Source organism: Ursus arctos, unplaced genomic scaffold (genome assembly GCF_023065955.2).
Source record: "Ursus arctos isolate Adak ecotype North America unplaced genomic scaffold, UrsArc2.0 scaffold_12, whole genome shotgun sequence".
Classification (NCBI taxonomy): Eukaryota; Metazoa; Chordata; class Mammalia; order Carnivora; family Ursidae; genus Ursus; species Ursus arctos.
The window spans coordinates 53,551,403-53,577,635 of NW_026622786.1; the positions used below are offsets into that span (position 1 = coordinate 53,551,403).

The window sequence follows — 26,233 nt, forward strand, 5'->3', positions numbered from 1 at the left end:
TCTTCCAACATCATGCTCTTCTCTCTGCAGCCTTTCCAACCTTGGCTGCACATTGTAATCACCTGGGGAGCTTTAAAAATGACTCCTGCCAAGTCCCGCTCCCAGAAATCCCGATGTAATTAGTCCGGGGGTGTGCCTTTTACATGGGAGTTTTTACAAGTTCCTCTGGTGGTTCTAATGAGCAGTCAAGACTGAGAACCACTGCATTAGAATGAGATGCTGCTGCCTCTTGCATCTAAATGCATTCTGGAGACATTTGCCCTTAGTCCCAGCTCAAAGACTCAAAGAATGGAAGTCTGTTATTGAGGGTGAAAGCAGGCAACCCCATGATGTTTCAGGGTGTCTGGTCTGTCTGATGACAGCAAACAAACACCAGGAAGCCTCCACTCAGTATTACAGAGTACGCTGGTCTGAAGGAGTTCTTTCCCTTTGACATAAACATTTCCTTATGGGGATCATATTCTGTCATTAAGGTGCTGTTGCCCACAACCATATGTATTGGCTTGTTCTCTGCCAGACTTTTATTTGCCATTCTATACTGACGCACAGAGAACAGTGGATCGTCAGTACATTTCCCCATATGATTGCCTATGATTATAAACTAATAATTATAATTATTGAAAAATGTACTGCGTACACTTCAGAGTCTGAATTTAAACCTCAGGCTACATAGAGATAGCATTTTTATACCACATTATGGAAGCAGTATAGTATGATAAAAAGAGCAATACATGCAGAGTCAGAGCAACTGGCTCAAGTCCTAGAGCCACAGCCTACTGTACTAATTAATAACAGCCACCTTCATTGAGCACTCACTATGTGCTAAGCACTATGCTTCAATGCTATGAGGTATGTGCTGTAATTATTTTCATTTTACAGACAGGGAACTGACACAGAGAGGTTAAGAAACTCACCCAAGGCCACACAGCTAGTAAGTAACAGAGCCAGGATTAAATCTCAGCATTCTGGCTCTAGAATTTACACTCTTTACCAATATATAATACTCCCTTCTACCTCTGTGACCTTAGGTAAATTACTGAGCTTCTCTTGGTCTTGGTTTTCTCATCTGTAAGACAAGAGTAATAATAATAATGCCTGGTTCACAGGCTTGGTACACTACTATGCATGACATATATTAGGCATTCAGTAAGAATTGGTTTACAAATGAATAAAAGAATAAGACTGGGATGATTAAAAAACAAAACAGAGTATACTTTGTAAACTGTATTGTACATGGATAAACTTACTATTACTATGGCACACATGACTATGGGTAGATTTGTAGCACAAAGATATGGAAAAGAGTTAATACCCCAAATCAAAATATAACCACTCATCAATATGAATAAAAAAGCTTTTAAAAATATGCACAAGAGTTTCATAATCTTTGCAGTGATAAGAATGTGACCGTAGAGGAGCACCTGGGTGGCTCAGTTGGTTAAGCGTTCAACTCTTGATTTTGGCTCAGGTCATGATCTCAGGGCTGCGAGACTGAGCCCTGTGTTGGACTCTGTGCTGGGAGTGGAGCCTGCTTAAGAGTCTCTCTCCCCACCGCCCGTTCCCTGCTCTCTAAAAAAATTAACTGAAATTTTTAAAAAAGAATGTAACTGTAGAAACTGAAGTTATGAGAAATTTCCCTTTTATTTTTCAGTAGCTAAAGAAGCATTCTATAATCTCGAAGCTTCATCTTTATTATTGCCAGGAAATTAGGCTGTTAAAAAATAGTATTGGATCTCATCCAGCTGAATTATCCAAAGACAAAATGGCCAGCAGCACATGTAAGGTTTAAATTTAATTTTTAAAAATTAAGTGCTTTTTATTATTGAAGGAAAGCTCCTCAAACATTCTTATAACAAATCCCTAGGGGAAGAACAGGCAGGATGATTGTGAAATCTTGCACCAAGGGCTACAATTAGTCTCAGAAATTCTTCTAGGCTAGAAGCAGCCACTAAAGCTATTGCCTTCGCAAAAAGAGATGAATTACATACTAAGTAGTGATAGCCACGGAAATGAGACCCCAATTAAACATTTTAGTGTTAACTCTTTTGAAGAAGAAACTGCAGTCAGTGGTACTTCATTTTTTCCTTCCATTTTTAATTGTTCTTTACTGCAAGACAATCATTTCCAAATTCCCTGAAGTTCTGGCATGTGCTTCTGGTTTTTTTTTTCTTAGCAGTTTGAGGTTTCCAAATGCTTCTATATATTTACATATTATTCCATAAGACACATTCTACCAGTTGGTTTGTTTTATGGTTGAAGGAGTTGCATACTGAGTCTCTCCCTAGGGTGTGCGAACTGCCTCTGGATGCCTTGTCTGTTAAGGGTTCCTGCCTCCTGGAGCCCATCTGAGTTCCTCAGTGTTTCCACGAGGTACTCAAGATGTATTTGCTGAGTTGACTAAGCAGCACCCAACCACAAGTATTTGAAATGAAGTAAATATTCATGTACTCTGGCATCGAAAGTAATACAATTCTTTATACTGATAGTGTTGCCAAAGATTGTGCTTCTTTAAGGACCTTAATTATTTTTCTTAACCACTCATCTATGATTAGTGAGGAAGGTAATGGGTGATCGCAAAATAATAACCAACATCCTGAAAGAACATGTAATTTCTTAGAAGTTATTGATCTAATTTATTTTTAAATATTTGTTAAGCTTGGTATTACTTTTTTGCTCTAATTTGTGCCTTAAAACTACAAACTTTTTGGTGATAGTATGTTCTATTGAAACCAAATATGAGACTATCACAATAAGGAGATGAAATTCAATGAGACCACAGATTAAAGCAGTGGTCATCAGGATGGAGAGGGAAACATTCCGAATGTTGTAGGAGATGAAGTAAACAAGGCTTAATCTGGGAGATAAAGAGCTCTAAGAAATGCCTATGATTTTGGTTTAGGCAAGTAAATGCAATAATGGTGATCTACCACTAACCAAGGGAGATGATAATGGTGGGAGGATAGGTTGTGGGGCAACATAATGAATTCACTTTGGGACATCTTAAGTAGGACATGCCTGTAACCCATGTAGGTGAATGTCCAATGCACAGTTATAAATATGCATGCAAAATTCAGAAGAGGGCCTGACTAGCGATGAGGTCTTAGGAATTACTGGCAGGTAGGCATAGCGAACAAGAGTACAAGTAAGATAAGGGCTAAAGCGTTATCACTGAATCTGGGAGTTAGGAAGGCATGGGTCTCTTCCTAATGCTCCATTTCAGCAGGGTAGCAGGGCAGCAGACTGGGTAACCTACTTGGATCTAAATCATGAAACCGTACACTAAAGATTCGATTAATGGAACCAGAAAGTTGTCTAGCTCTCCTCTTCTGTCTTTTTAGCTCCTAATATATGATGGCAACAGGTGATTTTTCCTTACATTGATATAATTGAAAGCCCTAGGTTCATATGTTTTCTTGCTATTTTTCTACTTAATACTTTCTTCTCAGTTTTCAGCATAATTGTGTTTAGAATAAAAAAGGCTCCTCTTGCTATGACAGTTCTACATTTTAGGGTGGAGTCAAGTAAGCCTCAGAAGATTGAGAACTTCACCTTTTATTCCTCCAGTTTTCTATCTTTCCTTCTGACTTTTAATGAGACTTCAGTCTAGGACTCTATACAAAAAAGGAACTAAATTAATAGTCACTGAATGATTCATATATAGAGGTAACAGAGGAGCTTATCACCTTCAGATTACAAATATATGTCAATGAGTCTTTGAAAGCAAGACAAGTTGAGAATAAGAGATTAATATATACCAAAAGGACATAAGCTAAGGCTAGATCACCTTACATGGACTTCTGTAGTATTCTGTGGCTTTTGATGTGGCTATTCCAGACCATGTCTTGTAGTAATCATTAAATGAGATTGCTTTCGTGGATCTGAAAATATACATTAAAATCAAACAATGAGTATTTGCAAGTTTCCTTTTTAACATCATTTTATCAGAGTAGACTGTTTCAGATAACAATATCCTGCCATAAGACATTAAATGATTTGCAATTTCTAACAAAGGAGCTAATATATCAATTTCTCCACTAATACATACAAATCACAAAAAAGAAAAACTGTCCAAAACATATTTCAAAATAAATGTAAAAAACATACACCCATGTGTATACTATAAAAAGAAAAATATAAGTTTAAAATATCTGCCTTTCACGACTAACATTAAAAAAGGATTTTAAGAAAAGCATCATACTTGCACATTTTTTCTTTCTACAATAAACAGTTTTCTTAAATAGCTATGCCAAATTGAAATTGAAATAAAATCACCTTTATTTCCCATTTATTATGAGGAGAAGTAAAACACCAGATACGAGATCAGTTTAATTTTCACACAGAATCTGGCCATTTTCATAGAGGAAAAAACCAACTCTTCTAACAATCCTGCCTGCACTTACCCTTCCCTGTGCTAATATTACTCTATCTTAATGGAAGGGCAAAGATTGTTATAAAATATTGAACAGGATCTGCGAAACAGTTAAATAACTGCATTTCTAATTTTTTTTCCTACAAACATTTTAATTGCAGAGATTCTCAACACTACAAACAAAATATTCCTTTGGGATTTTTTCAGACATGTGAAATCACCAATTAGCTGGTTTAAGTAGATGCTGAAACATCACATGTAAAAGACCTTATATCTGTTTTCCATTCGAAGTTCTTAGCTCTTTGGAGGAAGCAGCAACTTCTCGGAACGAGTACACCAGCATTAATTTTTATAGGTGAATTGTAGGTACCTTAAATATTGGACTCAATTTAGAAATTAATGGGACAATATCTAAATTCTTGAATGCGTCATTAATTTAAATGAGTATTACAGATGCCTAATTTAAAGAGTAACATTTTTCAAATGTGTTATTGCTTTTGCAATCACACTTAAGTAGAAATCTGAAACTGGGTGAAGATAAATTAATCACTACTATTATTGCTTCCAGAGCTACATGCGGTGCTTTACACCACTAAATGACATATTAAACTAACATTAATTTTGCCAACGAAATGTTTCAGCATTTGGCAACAGAGGTAACAAAATGAAAGGCTGCATTATATCTCCTGCATGAAAAAGCTTGTGATCAATTTGCTGTCACAGATCATTTAGCAGACAACAATGACCCAAGAGGAAGGAAACTGTCAACACACTGTCTCCTGAAAAAAAATACACCATCTTTAGGCACAATCGTCTCCATTGTATTTTTTGTCTGTTTGACGACGACCCATGACCCTCTCCCTTCCCAGCGGTGTCCTGTTCAATTTCAAACTGTTAGGCTTCAGGGGCTTTCTTTTCTTCCCCAGAATAATTAAAAATATTACCCTAAAAGGTATAACTTTAATATAGTTTGAATATACAAAGCAGAATGTCTTAAACATTTGAGAATTGCATTTTCAATTCTGTAAAAGAAACAGCACCTTAAAATAGGAGAACAGTAACAATTTATGATGATTCAGATAAGCTACTAAGTTTACAGGGAAGTATAAAAAAATACATGTGTTCATAATTTGAAACCTTAACAGGAATTTACTGAGTATTATCATTGGCATTATGAATAAGAAAAAGTAGAAGACATAATTTAAAATTGAACATCAGAGCTTATTATCCTATTGGGAAAATAAGATATATACCCAAATTAGCAAATAGAATAGCCTTATATATTAACATATAAAGTGTTACATCATTTAACACAGACATTTGGAGATGACAATGACAGATACTTCTTTGGCAGTGGCAGTAAGCTAAAAAAGTTGGAAGAGAGAGATGTAACTTTGTCTTGGAGCCTTTACGGAAGAAGTTGCTTGGGATATGGACCTGGAACAGATGGAGAAGGCATTTCGGTGAGCAATAGCTCAGATGGGAAGGAGCATGGTGCATGTGCAGCAGAGCGTGTTGGGGTAAGAGACAATAGTAACGAGATAATTGACTAGAGTGGAGAGTTCCAATTTCAGAGGAATTGGAATTTGATAAAATAACTGAAACTGGGCAATGCAGGTCTTCAGATTTAGGCAGAGAATGGATTAGAGTTGATTCAGGAATCTGATTTATTAGGTGATAGAGAGCAATCAGAAGTTCTTGAATAAGGCAAGTAAATTATGAACCGAGTGTGTAAGCGTTTCTTCTGGCGTTAGTATGCAGGGTGGAGTATATGAGAGATTAAATGCAGGGAGACAAGTTTGGAAACAGATGCAGTAATTCAGGCAAGAAATGCAGAGCTAACTGAGGGTGGGAGCAGAGACTATGAAGGGAAGGAGATGAATGTCTGACATGCTAATGAAATGACTGGACTGGTTTTCTGATAGGGTGTGAAAGGTGAAGGAATCTGGGGGTCAGATATTCTTCTAAAGCCCGGAAGACCATTTAGTTTTGCTATGAACAGAAAGGATCTAGAGACTCTGAAGTAAAATATGAGCTTAAATTTAAACATAGGTTTTAGGTGATGACCTTTAGGAGTGTGATTGAGAAATTGAGACTGGAAATAAGAGATTTGGGTCAAATCAACATAAAGGTTGATAAATGACACCATTAGGGAAAACAAACACAGAAAGAATAAGTAAGTGTTTAGAAAAGAAAGATCAGAAACCAATTCAGAGCTCAGAGGAGCCAGTGAAGGAAACAAAAAGGATCATTAAGGGAAGAAGAGAGTCGAGGTAATGCTGGTTCATGGAAGCAACATCCCAGCCATAACCCAAGCCTACTGATTAAACCCCTACCAATCTCTGGATATTTAGTCATGCAATATCATGATTAAGAGTACAGGCTCTGGAATCATCTGGCCTGTGTTAAAACACTCAGGTCCCACTACTTATTAGCTGTGTGACTCCACACATGTAACTATTTCACTCCTGTTTCATCATCTATAAAATTAAGAGAGAGAACTTTCTCCAGCAGGTGTGGTGCGCATTCAATGAAATCATCCACGGGAAGAGCCAGGCAGGGAGTTTAGAATGCCTTAGTACTCAGTGTCAGCTGGTCTCCTCCACTGTCTTGGGCAAATACCTCATCATTTCTCTTCTGCAACCTCTAAATAGCTTCCTTATTGTTTCTCTACCTCAGTTTCTCTCCCCCTATTCCAGGACATCATGCCTCTGCTTAAAAACTACTTTTGGGGGTGCCTGGGAGGCTCAGTCGTTAAGCATCTGCCTTCAGCTCAGGGCATGATCCCAGAGTCCTGGGATCGAGCCCCACATCAGGCTCCTCTGCTGGGAGCCTGCTTCTTCCTCTCCCACTCCCCCTGCTTGTGTTCCCTCTCTCGCTGGCTGTCTCTCTCTCTCTCTGTCAAATAAATAAATAAAATCTTTAAAAAAATTTTTTTAAAAACCACTTTTGGTTATGAAAATCTATAGGGTGGAGTCTAAACACTTTCAAACAGAGCTCGAGGTTCATCAGCATCTGGCCATTTCCAACTATTTCTTCCACCATTCATCTGCACATGCAGAGGCTCCATCACATGGAACTTCCCGCTGATCTGGGGTACACCACAGTATCACATTTCTGCATGTGTGCAAGCAGGTCTGGCTGGAGACTTTTGTGTCTCCTATGCCTGTCAAACTCTTACTTACCAAGGTTTCAGTCCATTAAAAATAGTATATATATGAAGGTTGTCACAGTGGACATTGTGGTTACCTCTCCAGTAACTACTCCACTCTTCCCCCTTATGTTCATGACATTCAGTCTGACGGGACTGACCTCCACCCTGACTCTATGTCAGGGTCTGATGGGTTTAAGGCTGTCTGGCAATGGTTACTACTTAGGAACAGAACCCGACCTAAAAAGATCCAATCAGAGTGAAATTTATTCTAACTTTCTAGTACACCTTGATATCTGGGAGTGTCAGTCCTCTTTGTTCAAGATTAACTTGTTATCCTAAATCCTTTGCATTTGTAGATATATTTTATTTTTCCTTACGTATTTATTTTTTTAGAGGGAGAGAAGGGGGAGGGGCAGAAGGAGAAGGGGCGGGGGAGGGAAACAGGGAGAGGGAGAGAGAGAATCTTAGGCAATCCATGCCCAGCTTGGAGTCCTATGCAGGGCTCGATCTCACAACCCTGAGATCATGATCTGAGCCGAAATCAAGAGTCAGATGCTTAATCGACTAAGCCACCCACTCAGCCCTGTAGATATATTTTTAAATCACTTCATTAAATTCCAGGAAAAAAATGTTGAGATTTTGACTGAATTGAATCTATAATTTGGGAAGAACTAACATTGCAATAATATTGAGTCACTCTCAAGTCACAAACATTATGCATCTATTTCTTTAGGTCTTTTGAAATTTTTTCCAGAGATATTTTATGGTCTTCAGCATAGATGTCTTATTCTTGTCTTGTTACATTTTGATGCTATTGTAATAGTATTTTTTTTTAAGATTTTTATTTATTTGAGAGACACAATGAGAGAGAGCACAGGCAGGGGTAGGGGCAGAGGGAAGAGGAAGAAGTAGACTCCCCTGCTGAGCAAGAAGCCCATCATGAGGCTTAATCCCAGGACCCTGGGACCATGACCTGACCTGAAGGCAGACGCTTAACCGACTGAGCCACCCAGGTGCCCCTGTAGTAGTATTTATAACATTTCCATTTCTGTGTATTGACTGCTTCTACATAAAAATATAGTTGCTTTTTTAAATGTTCATCTTATATCCTGGGGCCTTGCTAAATTCACTTATTAATTTTCAAGCTTTATATTCATTCATTTGGATCTTACCATTATATAAAATCCTGTCATCTGTGAAAAAAGATGGTTTACTTCATCCTTCCCAAACTTTATAACTTTTTTTCCCTGGCTTCATGGCACTGGCTAGGACTTCCAGTGCAATGCTGAATAGAAGTGGTGATAATGGACATACATGCCTTGTTGCTAAACACAGGTGAAAATCCTTCAACATTTCACATTTAAGTATGAGGTTTGCTGTTGGATTATTGTAGATTCTCTTCATTGGAATAAGGAATTCCTTCTCTATTCCTAGTTTGGTGAGAATTTTTATCATAAATGGGTGATAAATTTTAGCAAATACTTTTTCCTGATTCATTGAGATCACTTTATGGTTTTTTCCTTTATTTGGTTACGTAAGTTACACTGATTTTTAAATTTTTAACCCAACCTGTCTTTCCTGAAATAAAGCCCTCCTGGTCATGATGTATTATCCCTCTTTATGTATCAGTGGATTCAATTTCCTAATATTTTGATTAGGCTTTATGCTTCTGTGTTTATGAGAGATATTGGCCTATAGTTTTTCTTTCTTATAATAATCTTCTCAGATTTTCAAATCAGAGTTTGGAAGTTTGAAAGTATACCCATTTTTCCCTATTCAGTGAAAAAGTTTGAATATTTTTCTTCAAAAACTTTTTTTATTTTGAAATACAGGCCTACCTTGTTTTGTTGTGCTTTGCAGACACTGCGTTTTTACAAATTGCAGGTTTGTCTTTTTTTTTTTTTTTTTTAGTGTTTTTTTATTATATTATGTTAGTCACCATACAGTACATCCCTGGTTTTTGATGTAAAGTTCAATGATTCATTAGTTGCATATAACACCCAGTGCACCATGCAATACGTGCCCTCCCCACCACCCATCACCAGTGTATCCCATTCCCCCACCCCCCTCCTCTGAAGCCCTGTTTGTTTCTCAGAGTCCATAGTCTCTCATGCTTCATTCCCCCTTCTGATTACCCCCCCTTTCTTTATCCCTTTCTTCCCCTACCGATCTTCCTAGTTCTTATGTTCCATAGATGAGAGAAATCATATAATTGTCTTTCTCTGCTTGACTTATTTCACTTAGCATTATCTCCTCCAGTGCCGTCCATGTTGCAGCAAATGTTGAGAACTCATTCTTTCTGATAGCTGAGTAATATTCCATTGTATATATGGACCACAACTTCTTAATCCAGTCATCTGTTGAAGGGCATCTCGGTTCCTCCCACGATTTGGCTATTGTGGACAAAGCTGCTATGAACATTGGGGTGCATATGGCTCTTCTCTTCACTACGTCTGTATCTTTGGGGTAAATACACAGTACTGCAATTGCTGGGTCATAGGGTAGCTCAATTTTTAACTTTTTAAGGGACCTCCACACTGTTTTCCAGAGTGGTTGTACCAACTTGCATTCCCACCAACAATGTAGGAGGGATCCCCTTTCTCCACATCCTCTCCAACAATTGTTGTTTCTTGCCTTGTCAATTTTTGCCATTCTAACTGGCGTAAGGTGGTATCTTAGTGTGGTTTTGATTTGAATTTCCCTGATGGCTAATGATTTTGAACATTTTTTCATGTGTCTGTTAGCCATTTGTATGTCTTCATTGGAAAAGTGTCTGTTCATATCTTCTGCCCATGTTATGATTTGTTTATTTGTTTCTCGTGTATTGAGTTTGAGAAGTTCTTTGTAGATCTTGGATACCAGTCTTTTATCTGTAATATCATTTGCAAATATATTCTCCCATTCCGTGGGCTGCCTCTTAGTTTTTTTGACTGTTTCCTTGGCTGTGCAGAAGCTTTTTATCTTGATGAAGTCCCACAAGTTCATTTTATCTTTTGTTTCTCTTGCCTTTGGAGATGTGTCATGAAAAAGGTTGCTGTGGCCGATGTCGTAGAGGTTGCTGCCTATGCTCTCCTCTAGGATCTAACCTTGTGGCAAGTCAATCTATGATGTTGGTTCATGAGGGTTTTTTTGTTTTTTGGTTTTGCTCATGAGGTTTAAGGAAAGAAGCTGTCTATAACATAAAAGTGCGAGGGGAAGCAGCAAGTGCTGATGTAGAAGCTGCGACAAGTTATTCAGAAGATCTAGCTCAGATAATAACATATGTAATATTTCATAACCCATCCTTCACCTCTGTTTAATGTTAGTAAGTAAACACTGCAGAACCATGTCCAAAAGATACTTCTATTCTCTTGATATCTGGCAACTAATCCCCTTCTCCCCACCCCCTTTTGGTTTTGTATCTCAGCTCCTGACACACTTTGGTTGCCTCTGGCATCTGGATTCACTTTTTATTCTGGATGTCAACTTACTTTCCCTTGGGTCAGTCTATGGGAAATATGCTCTCTCATATCTCCATGCTTTTGAGTGTGTTATTCCCTCTGCCTGAATGTCCTTATTCTCTTGTCTGCAGGTGAATTCCTATTCTACCCTTAAAAATCACCTCAGGCATCACCTTCTCCTGGAAGCTGGCCTTTATATGTCCCTCCCCCACTCTGGGACTCCAAGCTTTAGGAAGATATTTCTCTCTCCAAGCTCTTGCAGCATCTAGATCTTGTCTATATAATACCACTTATTATAAGTATTAATGTAATAAAATAATTAATAGGTATGGCCCAATGAAATGTTGGATTGCATTTAACAGAGGTGGTACCAGTGATAGATGACTTAATGAAAAAGTGAAAGCCTCTAAGGGGGGGGGGGAAGAAAAGCTATAGGGGAAGAAGTTTCTACTCAATATGACTCATTTTTAATAGGATTCCATCTGACCTTAGCATTCCCCCTAGTCATGATCCTGGTATTTGCTCTGTGGCCTTCCAACTACATCCTCTGGTAGAAGTTGCTCCCAAATGGTCCTGTAGGACTGACGGCCAGGCATACTCCTTGCACCATCTCCTGTCAGAGGAGAGCTTCCAATCCTAGGTTATAAATCACGTGAGATCAAAGATCACATATTATTCAGATGTGTGTCCCCAAGATGGGAGCACGGTGCCTGGCAGAGAGCAAATGCTCAGTGAATACATTTGAAATAAATGAGTAAGTAGCTGTTCTCTCAGAGACTGCTCTATGTCTTGTTAAGTGGTATCCTGCAGCCCATGTGCAAACATCCCAGATGACACGCACACGCTTAAATCACTTTCAATTACTGAACATCAACTGGATTCCCTTGACTATATCCTACTCAGTTGACTAGACTTTGCCTATGTTTTCTTATAGTTTTTGGAAACAGGGTTTAACTGTCTGGGTAGGTCTCTGGAATCCATTTCTATCATCAGGTTAATTCTTTCAGCTCATGAAGTAGTGTAAAGTTCTAGCATACGGTGCTGGACTGACAAGGCTAAGAGCAGCATCTCTCTTGGAGTAATTTCTGAAGGACCTCATTATAAAATTTTACATAAAAACTAAAAGCTAGACATCACTGAGCTTTATCCCATAACAAATGTGCCACGAATAAATGTTTGGATTCACAGATACATAATAAATTGCAGGATTCTATATACTAGGAGTGTAGAGTATAATTGAAATCTAGATTATACTGCTTTGATTGAATCCTAGAGATTTCTCTAGAGATTTCAGGCTAGCACTAGGTGAACACCACAAAGAAGACTGGATTCTGGCATCATTTATCCTTGGTTTCATTCAGAGGAACTGCCAAAGCTGGGACCATAGACGTTCTTCTGGCCTCCTCTTACTGCCTTATCAGTAAATACTGATGCCGTAAATTTATGCATTGTAAATAACTACACCACAAATAAAAAGAACTTTGTAATATCCCAGGGACATTCGTGTGTTATAGATGATAAAACGGTGTTTACGCATTCAACAACTATTTACCACAAGTCTATTTTGTGCCAAGAAGTTCAGTTGCTTCTCTCCATATTGACAAGTTTAAGGGGCAGCAATGTACTTTACTTAATACCAACCTCGTACACTACCCACCAGATTATGCTTGCCTTTCTGAAATTTTCCAGTACTTCACAAACCAAAGCCACTTGAGTTACCTAATTTGTTCATCTTTATACAGGGCCAGTCAAGGAGACTTAAGCTGAAGCAAGTTATTTCAACACTAGTTTACTGGCTGTTTTCTACACCTGACTATCAAATTAAGACTGATGGAAATGCTCAAGAAACTAAATGCTACAGAACCATAATGAGAATATTGACCTATACCTTGTTCAGGTGTTCATGGCTAGATTGATGCCACATTTTCATGTTGTCTCCTAAAAGATACAATGGCTTCACCCCTAACTCACCATTTTTCTCTAGAACCTTATCTTTTCCTAAACTGCTTGATTTTTGTGATCTATAGTGGTTTGTACTCATTATGTTGACAACATGTTTTTTTTTCCTTTAACAATAAAAAATAAAAATTTAAAGAATAGGCAAGTTCATAAAATTACATTCAATTTTAATGCAACAGTCTAAAAAGAATTCAATAACTTCTCACATTCTTCCTGAAAACAACATTTTTAAAAAAGCGTTGTAAGAGGAAAAGATATCTACTTCCTTTTCTAAGTTAAAAAGTGAAAATGCAACTATGATTTAAAAAAATATAAATAGTTTAAATCAATAGTCCTTTTAGTAAATCATTTGAAGGGCTCCAGGCTGGCTCAGTTGGTAGAGCATGAGACTCTTGATCTGGCTTGTGAGTTTGAGCCCCATGTTGGGTGTAGAGATGAAAGAGAAAGAGAGAGCAAGAGAGAGAGAAAGAAAGCAAGAGAGAGAGTAAGAAAGAAATTGACATGGAATTGTATAAAGAAAGACTTACCTGGTAAGCTTATCTGGATCTTTAGGAAACTCAGGGCTGTTATCTGTCACTGTAAAGAAAAACATGAAAGGATTCTGGTTGACTTGGAAGAACGAATATATAGCTTTATGTAAATTCTTTCCAAAACCTTGATAAAATGGTAATAAAAGAATAAAAATAAAAGTATAAAACCTCAAGGAGAAAAAAAGAAAAATGGTAAGAAAAATTTTCAAGATGAGGGGTACCTGGATGGCTCAATCAGTTAAACATCTGGCTTGTAATTTTGGCTCAGGTCATGACCTCAGATCATGAGATTGAGCCCAACGATAAGCCTTCCATCTAGCCCTGTGTGGAGTCCTGCATTGGGCTCCATACTCATCAGGGAGTCTGCTTCTCTCCCTCTCCACCTGCCCCTCCCTCTGCTTGGACATCCTTTCTCTTTCTCTCTTGCTCATTCTCTCTCTAAAATAAAAAATAAATCTTTAAAAAATTTTTTTCAAGATGAAAGATGTCAAATGGTAACTGTCTTAGCCAGGAATTTGAAACCTAATGACATGAGGAGGGGACACTAATAAAAAGCATGCAGACTTACACTTCAGAAACTTAAGGAACAATTCAGGAATTGGAGATGTCAGATGCCTCTGAAAGGGAGGAGGTATAGCATAGACATCAAATACTTATATCCTCACCCTGTACAAGCACATGATCACCACTATCGAGGCAGGAGGGAAGATACTTACTTCCTGGAGACACTGAATCACAGAGACTCAGAACTGAAGGATATTAGGTACAAAGCAGGATAAGAGTATGGTGAGGGACTGGAAGCAGGGAATGAATCACATAAATCTTACTGGATAGATAAAACTCCTTATTCTTTCCCACTGTCCAACTCCCAGAGTTTAAGCAACTAATGTCTCTCTCTCCAGGCATAAGACTGGAGCATTGACTTCAGGAGATATAGTCAGGCCTGACTAATGACATGGCTAGGTCCTCACTGAATAACCCAATAAAGAAATAAAACTCTCAACAAATCTAGTCTGTATTCAAATATTTTCAATATTTTTAATGATTGATTTCCATTCTTCATATGTCCATCAATGGACAAAGATCACTACACATTTGCATAAAGTCAATATCATGAAAGATAACAACCAAAACAAATAAATAGGGAGAAAAATAGGAAACAGAAACATACTTTGCTGGAAATCTTCCAGAATATAGAACAAAAAACAAAGATGTATCTGGATAATAGGAGAAAATAGATGTTTCAAAATTAGAGGACTGGATCAGTAGATCATGCATCCAAATATGTGGATATTTAAAAAAGAGAATAGTGAAAATGGAGGGGGAAATGATAAAAAAAATCACATAAGAAAAAATTTCAGAACTAAAGGATTAGAATTTGAGATTTAAACAGCCTAGCAAAAGCCCTATATGATGAGTAAAGAAGGAAAACACACACACACACACACACACACACACACACACATACACACACACACACAAAAGCAACTACATCAAAAAACATTATCAAAAAAATTCAGGGGCGCCTGGGTGGCTCAGTCAGTTAAGCGTCTGCTGTTCGGCTCAGGTCATGATCCCAGGGTCCTGGGATCAAGCCCCACATCAGGCTCCTCCCTCACCCTCTGTTGCTCCCCCTGCTTGTGCTCTCTCTCTCTGTCCAATAAATAAATAAATAAAATCTTTAAAAAAATTTCAGATCCCTGGAAATAAAGAGGAAATTTAAAAAGTTTTAGAAGGAAAATACATCATATGTGAAGAATCAGACATATGAGTGAAATCAGACTTCTCAAGAGCAACACTAGAAAACTACATGGTAATAGGATTTTTACAATTCTGCAAGAAATTTCCAAACTAAAATTTAACTAAATTGTGAACATAAGACAGTGGAATAAATACATCTGCAGGTATATAAAGTAATAATAGATTTAACTCTCATGTACTAAGAAGCTCCTAGAAGAAGTGCTCCAACAAAATGAAGGAGCAAACCAAGCAAGAGAAAAGCAAGGGATCAAGCAGGTGCTCCTGCCTGTTCAAGAAACAGGCAAAGAATCATCCCAGGACACCTACCAGAGAACTGCCAACTTGGAACCAAAGGAGGATGGGATACCAGAGAAAAGAGGTCTCCACGGGAGAAAAATGCAATTGATGGGCTACCTGGGAGTTGTTTTACAGCTTTGTCACAAAGTTTAAGGGAAGAATAGATAGTAGATATAGTAAAAAACAAAAAGCAAGGGAATGAATAATTGGGCCATTTGTACAAGGAAAGAAAAAGAATCATTCATGGTTCTTTTGTGACACATAATTACTAAGTCATAGTAAATATTAATGTAACCAAACTATATTAGGAAGAGGGGGAGATAAACATGGATGGAAATAGTATAAATTTAAATCTTTTTATTTCAAAAGAAGCCTATAAGTAATATCTAAAACTGAACACCCAGAAATATAAGTATTAAAAAAACTTAGAAATATAGTGGTAAATTCCAGAAGAAATATGTGTTGAAAGCTCTTGGTAGTTTGTGGGGGTGGGGGCAGCACTCAGCAATGGAAGGTGTGGGGTTCCAGGGTCTGCTATGCTTCATTAAAAACCGATTTGTATGCTTCCAGGGAAGATGGTAGAGTAGGATCCTAAGCTTACCTCATCCCATGAATAAAACTAGATAACATCCACATCAGTGTAAATAACCCAGAAAACAACCTAAAGACTGGCAGGACAGATTCCTCACAGCTAAAGGGAGAGAAGAGGCACATCAAAGAGGGTAGGAAGGGCAGAGACTTGGTCAGGAGCCAAACAGACCTGTGGACTGTCTGCAGAAGGGAGGGACACCGCGGTTGCAGAGACAGGAAAGAAACAGACCCTCACACCAGGTTCCCCAGGGACAGGGAACTTGGATGAGGAAGATGAATCCCCATGACATTTGGCTTTGAAAACCAGAGGGCCTAACAGTCAGTGGGGCTTAACACCTGGAACTTTAAAAATCAGCAGGCTCTGCTCTGGGAGAGCCAGGAGGGTGACAGGAAACTGAGTCCCTGCCCTTAAAGAGACAACATAGCAAACAACCCTGCTGAGATAAGGCACGGAAGCAGCAGTTAAAAATACCTGGAGTATATGGGAAGGAGATTTATTTACTAATCTCAGAGCATGTGCTGGATGGGCAGGGAACTTTGAGCGACTTCTCCAAGAACAAAAGAGCTACTGCATGCCATTTCCCTCCTTTGCCACCTAGCCTAAACACATGGACACCTGCAGGAATCAGTGCAGCACCAACACTCCCCACCTAGCTGGCTAATAGCTCTCCCTGCCCCCGCATTCTTCTGTGGACATGCCACTCCATCCAAGCCTGGGCAGTTTTCCTAGGCAGTTGCAGATTCCCTCCCACAGCAGACCCACACAAACCTTGCTAAAACCACAATCCCTGACCTTGCTTTCTCCTGCTGACCTGCCCCCTCAAATATGCCCTTGGCGGGAGCCCATCCAAAATGGTACAACAAGCCGGGTGGTGTGCAAGCAGCCCCAGTAGGGGCCCACACCACCCCAAAGTGACTCCTGAACTGGAGAGGGGAAGATAACGACACACACCAGTCCAACTGTGGCCCCAGCAGTGGGCCAAAAAAGCTTCTTAGGAAATAACACATGGGGTGTGCCCTGCGATTTCATTCTACTCCATCTCTGGCAAATACCTGGTCTGACTCAACTCAAGTCCAAGGTGGCCCCAGACTGACCCACTAACATCATAGGGACAAAAGCCTGCTCACAACAGGAAAAGAGAGCCACTGCAAATGACTGAAGGCAAAAGGAGCTCATCCACAACACAGGGCACATGCAACACACATAGGAGATACCCCTGAATCACCAGGTTCTGGTGAACAGGGGACATTGGACTGCAGGGCACTACAGGACATCTTCATGAAGTCATTACTTTCAATAGCAGGAGACATAGCTGACCTTCCTAACACAAAGACACAGACACAGAGAGTTAGACCAAGTGAGGAGACAGAGGAATAGGCCTCAAATGAAAGAACAGGACAAAATCATAGCACGAGAGCTAAACAAAATGAAGATAAGTAATATGCTTGATAGAGAATTTAAAGTAATGGTCAAAAAAGATACTCAATGGACTTGAGAAAAGAGTGGAGGACCTCAGGGAGACACTCAACAAAAAGATGGAAAACATAAAAAAGAATGAATCAGAAATTAAGAACTAATAACTAAAATTAACTAAAACTTAAAATACACTAAATGGAATAAATAACAGACTAGAGGAAGCAGAAGAATGGATCAGTGCCCTGGAGGACAGAGTAATAGAAAGAAATCAAGCTGAATAGGAGAGAGAAAAAATAATAATAAATGAAAATAGACTAAGGAAACTCAGCAACACCATCAAGCATAACAACATTTGCATCATAGGGATTCCCAGAAGAAGAGGGAGAGGAGGGAGTAGAAAATTTACTTGAAGAAATAACAACTGAAAACTTCCCGAATCTGGGGAAGGAAGCAGAAATTCAGATCCAGGAGGCACAGAGAGCTTCCAAGAAAATCAACCCCAGAAGGTCCACACAAAGATACACGGTAATTAAAATGGCAAAAAAATAGTGGAAAAAAAAATTAAAGCAACAAGCAAAAAGGAAACAGTTACACACAAGGGAAACCTCGTAAGGCTATCGGCTGATTTTTCAGCAGAAACTTTGCAGGCCTGAGGGAGTGGCATGATACATTTAAAATGCCGAAAGAAAAAAAAGCTGCACCCAAGAATACTCTATCCAGCAAGGCTATCATTCAGAAAAGAAGGAGAGATAAAGAATTTCCCAGACAAACAAAAGTTAAAGGAATTCATCACCACTAAACTAGCCCAACAAGAAGTGTTAAGGATGTGTCTGTGAGTGGAATGGAAAGACTACAAGCAGGAATAAGAAAAGTAGGAAACACAAAAGCAGTACAATTAAGTATGTCTATAAAAACCAGTCAAGGGATTCACAAAAGAATGTAAAGTATGACACTGTGTACCTAAAACAGGTGAGAGAGGAGTAAAGAATGAGTTCAAACCTAAGTGACCATCAACTTAATATAAACTGCTATATGCATAAGATGTTATATATAAACCTAATGGTAACCACAAATCAAAAACCGGTAATAGATATGCAAAAAACCAGAAAAGAATCCAAGTATATTACTAAAGAAAGCCAGCAAAGCATAAGATAAGACAGCCAAGGGAAGAAAGCAACAGAGAAGAACTACAAAAACAATCATAAAACAAATAACAAAATGGTAATAAGTACATGACTATCAGTAATTACTTTGAATGTAAATGGACTAAACACTCCAAGCAAAAGACATAGGATGATGGAATGGAAGACCCATCTATATGCTGCCTAAAAGAGACTCATTTCAGACCTAAAGACATATGCATATTGAAAATGAAGGGATGGGAAAGCATTTATCACGCAAATGGAAGTAAAAAAGCTAGAGTAGCAATACTGATATTGGACAAAATAGACTTTTAAACAAAGACTGTAACAAGAAACAAAGAAGGACACTATACGATCATAAAGGGAACAATCCAACAAGAAAATGTAACAACTGTATATATTTAGGCACCCAACATTGGAGCACCCAAATATATAAAGCAGCTAATAGCAAGCATAAAGGAAGAAACTGATAGAAATACAATAATAGCAGGGGCCTTTAAGACCCCACTCACATCGATGGATAGATCATCCAAATAGACAATCAATAAGGAAACAGTGGCTTTGAAGGACATATTGGATTAGATGGATCGAACAGATATATTCCCAACTTTCCATCATAAAACAGCAGAATACACATTCTTTTAAGGTGCACAAGGAACATTCTTCAGAATAGATCACACATTAGGCCACAAAACAAGTCTCAACTAATTCAGAAACACTAAAGTCACACTACACATCTTTTCCAACCACAACACTATGAAACTACGAATCAACTACAAGAAAAACTCTGGAAAGAACACAAATACATGGAGGTTAAGTAATATGTTACTAAACAATGAATGGGTCAACCAGGAAATCAAAGAGGTTATCAAAAAATACATGGAGACAAATGAAAATGAAAACATGATGGTCCAAAATTTGGGGGATGCAGCAAAAGCTGTTCTAAGAAGGAAGTTTACAGCAATACAGGCCTACGTCAAGAAGCAAGAAAAATCTCAAACAATCTAACCTTACACCTAAAGGAGCAAGGAACATCGAGCCTTACATCGGAAACCGGGGATGCACTGTATGGTGACTAACATAATATAATAAAAAATCATTAAAAATAAATAAATAAAAATAAAGGAGCAAGGAAAAGAACAAACAAAACCTGAAACCAGTAGAAGGAAGGAAATAATAAAGATTAGAGCAGAAATAAACAAAATAGAAATTTTAAAAAATACATCGATGAAATCAGGAGCTGTTTCTTTAAAAATGTCAACAAAATTGATAAACATGTAGAAAGAAAGAAAAAGAGAAAGAAAAAGAGAAAGAGAAAGAAAAGAAAAGAAAAGAAAAGAAGGAAGAGGGGATTTCAAAATCAGAAATGAAAGAGCAGAATAACATTGACATCACAGAAATACAAAGGATTATGAGAGGATATTATGGAAAATTATATGCCAACAAATTGGACAACCTAGAAGAAATGGATCAATTCTTTCAAACATACAACCTCCCAAAACTGAAGCAGGAAGAAATAGAAAATTTGAGCAGACTGATTACAAGCAATGAAATTGAACCAGTCATCAAAAAACTCCCAACAAACAAGAGTCCAGGACCAGATGGTTCACAGGTGAATTCTACCAAATTTTTAAAGAAGAGTTAATATCTACTCTTCTCAAACTACTCCAAAAAATAGAAGAAGAAGGAAAGCTTTCAAATTCATTCTATGAGGCCACTGTTACCCTGATACTAAACAGAGAAAGCCAGTACAAAAAAGAGAGAGAGAGAGAGAACTACAGGCCACTATCTCTGATAAACATACGTGCAAAAATCCTCAACAAAATATTAGCAAATTGAATCTAAAATACATTTAAAAAAATCGTTCACAACAATCAAGTGAGATTTGTTCGTGGGATGCACGGGTGGTTCAATATTTGCAGATCAATCAACATGATACACCACATTAACAAGAGAAAGGATAAAAATCATATGATCATTTCAATAGATTCAGAAAAAGCATTTGATAAAGTACAACATCCATTCATGATAAAAACCGTCAACTAAGTAGGTTTAGAGGGGACAAACCTCAACATAATAAAGGCCATACATGAAAAACCCAAAACTAACATCATAGTCAACGGTGAAAAACTGAGAGCTTTTCCTCTAAGATGGGAACAAGACATGGATGTCCACTCTCACCACTTTTATTCAACATAGTACTGGGAGTCCTAGTCACAGCAAACTGACAAGAGAAAGAAAGAAAAGGCATCCAAACTGGTAAGGAACAAGTAAAACTTTCACTAACTGCAGATGACATGATACTATATATATAAATCCCTAAAGACTCCACACACACAAAAACTATTAGAATTGATAAATTCAGTAAAGTCAAAGGATACAAAATCAATATACAGAAATCCACTGAATTTCTATATATTAGTAATGAAATAGAAAGAGAAATTAAGAAAACAATCCCATTGGCAAATGCAACAAAAATTATAAAACATCTAGGAGTAAATTTAACCAAGGAGGTAAGAGAACTATACTCTGAGAACTATAAAACACTGATGAAAGAAATTGAAGACCACACAAAAAATGGAACAATATTCCATGCTCATGGATTGGAAGAACAAATACTGTTAAAGTGTTCATCCTGCCCAAACCAATCTACAGATTTAAGGCAATCCCTATCAAAATACCAGCAGCATTTTTCACAGAACTAGAACAAATAATCCTAAAATTTGTATGGAACCACAAATGACCCCAAATGGTGAAAGCAATCTTGAAAAAGAAGAACAAAACTGGAGGTATCACAATACCAGGTTTCAGGATACACTACAGAGCCATAGTAATCAAAACAGTGTGGTATTAGCATAAAAAGAGACACATAGATCAATAGAACAGGATAGAAAGCCCAGAAATAAACCCACCCTTACATGGTCAATTATTCTATGACAAAGGAGGCAAGAATATGCAATAGAAAGAAGTCTCTTCAACGAATGGTGCTGGGAAAACCAGACAGCTACATACAAAAGAATGAAACGGGACCCTTTCTTGCACCATACATAAAAATACACTCAAAATGGATGAAGGACCTAAATATGAGACCTGAAACCATAAATATCCTATAAGAGAGCACAGGCAGTAATTTCTCTGACATCGTCCTATAGCAACACTTTACTAGATATGTCTTCTGAGACAAGGGAAACAAAAGCAAAAATACACTATTGGGACTTTAAATTAAAATAAAATAAAAAGCTTCCCATTAAAATAAAAAGCTTCTACATAGCAAAGGAAATAATCAACAAAACTAAAAGGCAACCTACTGAATGGGAAAAGATACTTGCAAGCGATTTATCTGATAAAGGGTTAATATCCAAAATATATTTAAAAAGTTACATAATTCAACACCAAAAAAATCCAAATAATCCAATTAAAAATGGCTGAAAACACAAACAGATATTTCTCCAAAGAACACATCCAAAGAAGACATCCAGATGGCCAACAGACATATGAAAAGATGCTTAACATCACTCATCATCAGGGAGATGCAAACGAAAACCACAATGAGACATCCCCTTACGCCTATCAGAATGTCTAAATTAAAAACCACAAGAAACAACAAGTGCTGGCAAGGATATGGAGAAAAATGAATTCTTGTGCACTACTGGTGGGAATGTGAAGTGGTGCAGCCACTGTGGAAAACAGTATGCATATTCCTCAAAAAATTAAAAATAGAATTATCATGAGATCCAGTAATTCCGTTACTGGGTGTTTACCCAAAGAATAGGAAAACAGTAATTCAAAAAGATATATGCACCCTTATGTTTATTGCAGCATTATTTACAAAAGCCAAAATATGGAAGCAACCCAAGTATCCACTGATAGATGAATAAATAAAGAAGAGGTAAGACACACACACACACACACACACACACACACACACACGGAATATTACTCAGCCATAAAAAAGAATGAAATCTTGCCATTTATAACAACATGGATGGATCTAGAGGGTATTATGCTAAGTGAAATAAGTCAGAGAATGGCAACTACCACATGATTTCATTCATATGTGGAATTTAAGAAACAAACAAAACAAAAAAGGGACAAACCCAAAAACAGACTCTTAACTACAGAGAACAAACTGGTCATTACCAGTGGGGAAGTGGGTGGGGGGATAACTGAAATCGGTGAAGGGGATTAGAGTACACTTATCGTGGTGGGCACTGAATAATGTATAGAATTGTTGAATCACTATACTGTATATCCAAAATGAATACAACACTGTATGTTAACTATTCTGGAATTTAAAAAAATATATGAATTTAAAGAAACAATTCACATCATTTGTTCTTTGAAGCTGTGAAAATATATTTCTTCGGTAGAAAATAAAAAATATTTTTAGTTAAAACTAGCAACTAGGTATTTTGCTGAAAGTTCCTGCACTACCTGATACAATGAAATATAAACAAGAAGAAAAGAGGTTTATAACTCCACCAAGTCGATCCACGTGCACCATCCTGTTAAACTTGATCTCCACATCTCTTGACATCTGTGGATAACAGACGATCTATAACAACACTGTAATCATCAACAACCAAACTGGGTCTGAAGGATGGCGCTAAAGCTCATGTTCTTTCATGAATAAGCCGTGCTACTGGAATAAAGCTCTTTCCCTTTGACATCCAGAAAGTACATTTTCCAGGGGAAGGGGTAGTCTTACACCTAACAACAAAAAGCAGTCCCTCTAAAAAGAAAAACAAAACAAAACAAAACCAGAAATCCTATGAGTTATCACCTACTTTAAGCGTAGAAACAATTTTCTTTAAAATTGTTCTACTGTTAGGAGGATGAAACAAAAAACCCAAAGACTTAATTGGAGGCTTGAACTGAAGAAGGAGCAAATGCCCATCATAACATCTTCCTAACCACAAGAAGAACGGGATGTATTTGCACAATGACCAGATTTTAAAGCTATATAATGTAAATTAGTATTATAATATCCCTGATATTTCTGTAATTCCTCTCTATTCTCATTATCACTCCGTCAAAATATCTGTCAGTTACTATAGTACAGTTTACTCAGATAAGAATCTGAAACTTCGTAGCATGACTCTCCTTTATTTAACAAAACCTACAGGAATATGTCTAGCTAAAAGAAAAATTATTATGTTAGGTGTGGCCACCATTCCTGAGTTTTACTATTTTTATACTCTTCTATTTTCTTTCAACCAAAGATTTTTTAAGATTATATAAACCTTATGCTTAAAAAAAATGATAAACAGAATAAATATTATTTGACTATATATCCACATAGAAATAAAAATTCACTCAGACTGGGGAAAAAAAGCACATAAAGGCTTATATAAATCCCTTGTGACACATTAGAAAATAAGTAGCAATACTCAGAAGCTGGGAAGCAAGACAGTTGTTATGCATTAACTCCTTCCAGATCTTTTCTCCTCCTTCTTCCAAGTTTTCATAAACAAGTCGAAGCCGAAGTTGGAAGGTACTTGAAAACCCCCTAGCCCAACTCCTGACATTGAGCAAGAAGCTCTCTCACAGTATCCGTGAAAAAGAGCTCTTGAACTCGACTAACTGAAAACTAGTTCTCAAAGCAGGCTGTTAGTGATACTACCTGCCAAGGTAGTCTTCTCCATTCTTTTTTTTTTTTTTTTTAAGATTTATTCATGTATTTGACAGTGAGAAAGCGCAAGCAGGGGGAGCAGCAGGCAGAGGAGAGGGACCCTGCAATTATGACCTGAGCTGAAGGCAGATGCTTAACAGACTGAGCCATCCAGGTGCCCCGACAACAGCCTTCTCCATTCTTGAGCGACTTGAATTTTTAGAAAATTCTTCTTCCTGTTTGGCCAGCTGGGACCTGGATGGGCATTACCACCCGGGATGCTGTAACTACACTGGCTTTGGCTTGTAGGACAGATTAGTCAGGCACCCAACTGACTTCGTAATTTGTTGTTCAAGATGGAGCACAGAGTCAAACGGGGTGCTAGATATAATTATATCAGGACTGTCCCAGGCAGTCTGGTGTATGTGAGCACCCTCACTATCAGTAGGGAGAGAGGGTCCAGGCCCAAAAGAGGAAGGCAGGATTTGGGAAGGTCATCGGGACCTCCACCAGCTGGGTTTGAGCTCAGAGCTTGGCGTGTTCTTGTCAAAACCCCAAGGCCGAGACCTAGCTGTGCAGGCTAGGCAAACGACACATTATGGAAAGTTTGGGGAATGAGAGGCATTTGCATGTCTGCTTACCAAATACCAGACTCAGGCTTAGGATAACAAAATTAGTTGCAGACCACTGATGATGAGGGAAAAGACCCCCATATAGTCAAGGTACGTCCCAGCGCCCCGCCTGCAGATTCTGGACTGTAGTGGCTATGACCTAGTAGGCCTGGAGAAGGTACGGCTGATTGTAGCTACTTCAGTTTTTTGAAACAACAGAGAAGAAATTGCCCTTTTCTATATGAAAGTCCTTCAAATATTTGAAAACAGCTTTTACAACTTCCTTTTGTCACTTCGTCCACTAGCTAAACATACACCGTTTCTCCAGCTCAGGAAATGTGATGCTCCAGCCTGAGCACGCTGGCATTCCAGATGAGGCCCGCCACATCAGAGGAGGGCAGAATCATCACACGACGCATGCTTGGTGGAAGGGCTCTTTCTGTTAGCGGTTCACGTTAAGTTTGTGATCAAATAGCTCTGCAAGAATTGTTGCGTAGATTTCTGCTATTGAGTCAGGCTTCTCCCATTCTTTACTTGGAAATTTTAAACCTTTGATCCCAAATGAATGACTTTATGCTCATCCCATTAAATCTGGAGGCACAGGGAAGGGGAATGCCCAGGCTGACGCTCTGTGGCCTCGAGCCAACGACTTCATCACTGATCCTCGGCTTCCCGCTGACGGAGAGGCTGAGGATCAGATGACTAAATGTATGTGAAAGCACTGTGTGAACTATGAAGTAAAATCAGGATCTAAGTTTGCATGGATTTTGTTCATTTGTTCTTTCTACAAATTTTTATTCAATACCTACAACCACACACTACACTGGGTACTGAGCATATATTTCTGGCCTATATTCAATACCTACAGAGATGATACATTTCGCTGCCTCTTGAGTTTCTCATTTATACAATTAACTATCTGTTCCAGTTTTGTGTTACCTGAAAATGTGGTAATTCCCTTTATGCTTTTTCTAGATCTCTTAACATTTTAAATTATATGAAAGATGATTCTTGCAGCATTCTAGTGAGACCGTTTTTCAAGTTGTTACAAGTAATTAATACTCACTGGATGCAGTTTTTCACAGAAACCCACAGTTGTAGACTATCATCGAATTTAGAGTGCAGGAGTTTTCTGCACCTTCTCCCCTGCTCCCTTAGCAGCTGTGTCTGCTGTATCTCGGACACTCTTTCCCCTGGAAGCTGCAGAAGTCACTCTTTTCATGGTACCCGAGGCTACCACTCCTAGTCCGGCTGAGGCAGCAAGCAAGCTGGTAACTATTTACTTCTTGGATTCCCACATATCCCACCAGCATAACTAAAGAATATAGTGAAAACCCGCCAAAGTACTGTTGGCTGCTGCTTATCCGCAGGG

The 26,233-nt window shown here is 38.2% G+C and overlaps 1 protein-coding gene across 1 annotated transcript in view; it reads right to left on the reverse strand.

The window, feature by feature from the left end:
* The window catches only part of UBE2U (ubiquitin conjugating enzyme E2 U), a 60,644-nt gene that overhangs the window by 18,687 nt on the left and 15,724 nt on the right, over positions 1–26,233 (reverse strand). The window contains exons 7-8 of the mRNA XM_057310602.1: positions 13,450–13,498; positions 3,790–3,878 (exon numbers count right to left, since the gene is read on the reverse strand). Of these exons, the coding sequence (XP_057166585.1) occupies positions 3,790–3,878; positions 13,450–13,498 (138 nt within the window). The remainder of the gene's footprint in view (positions 1–3,789; positions 3,879–13,449; positions 13,499–26,233) is intronic.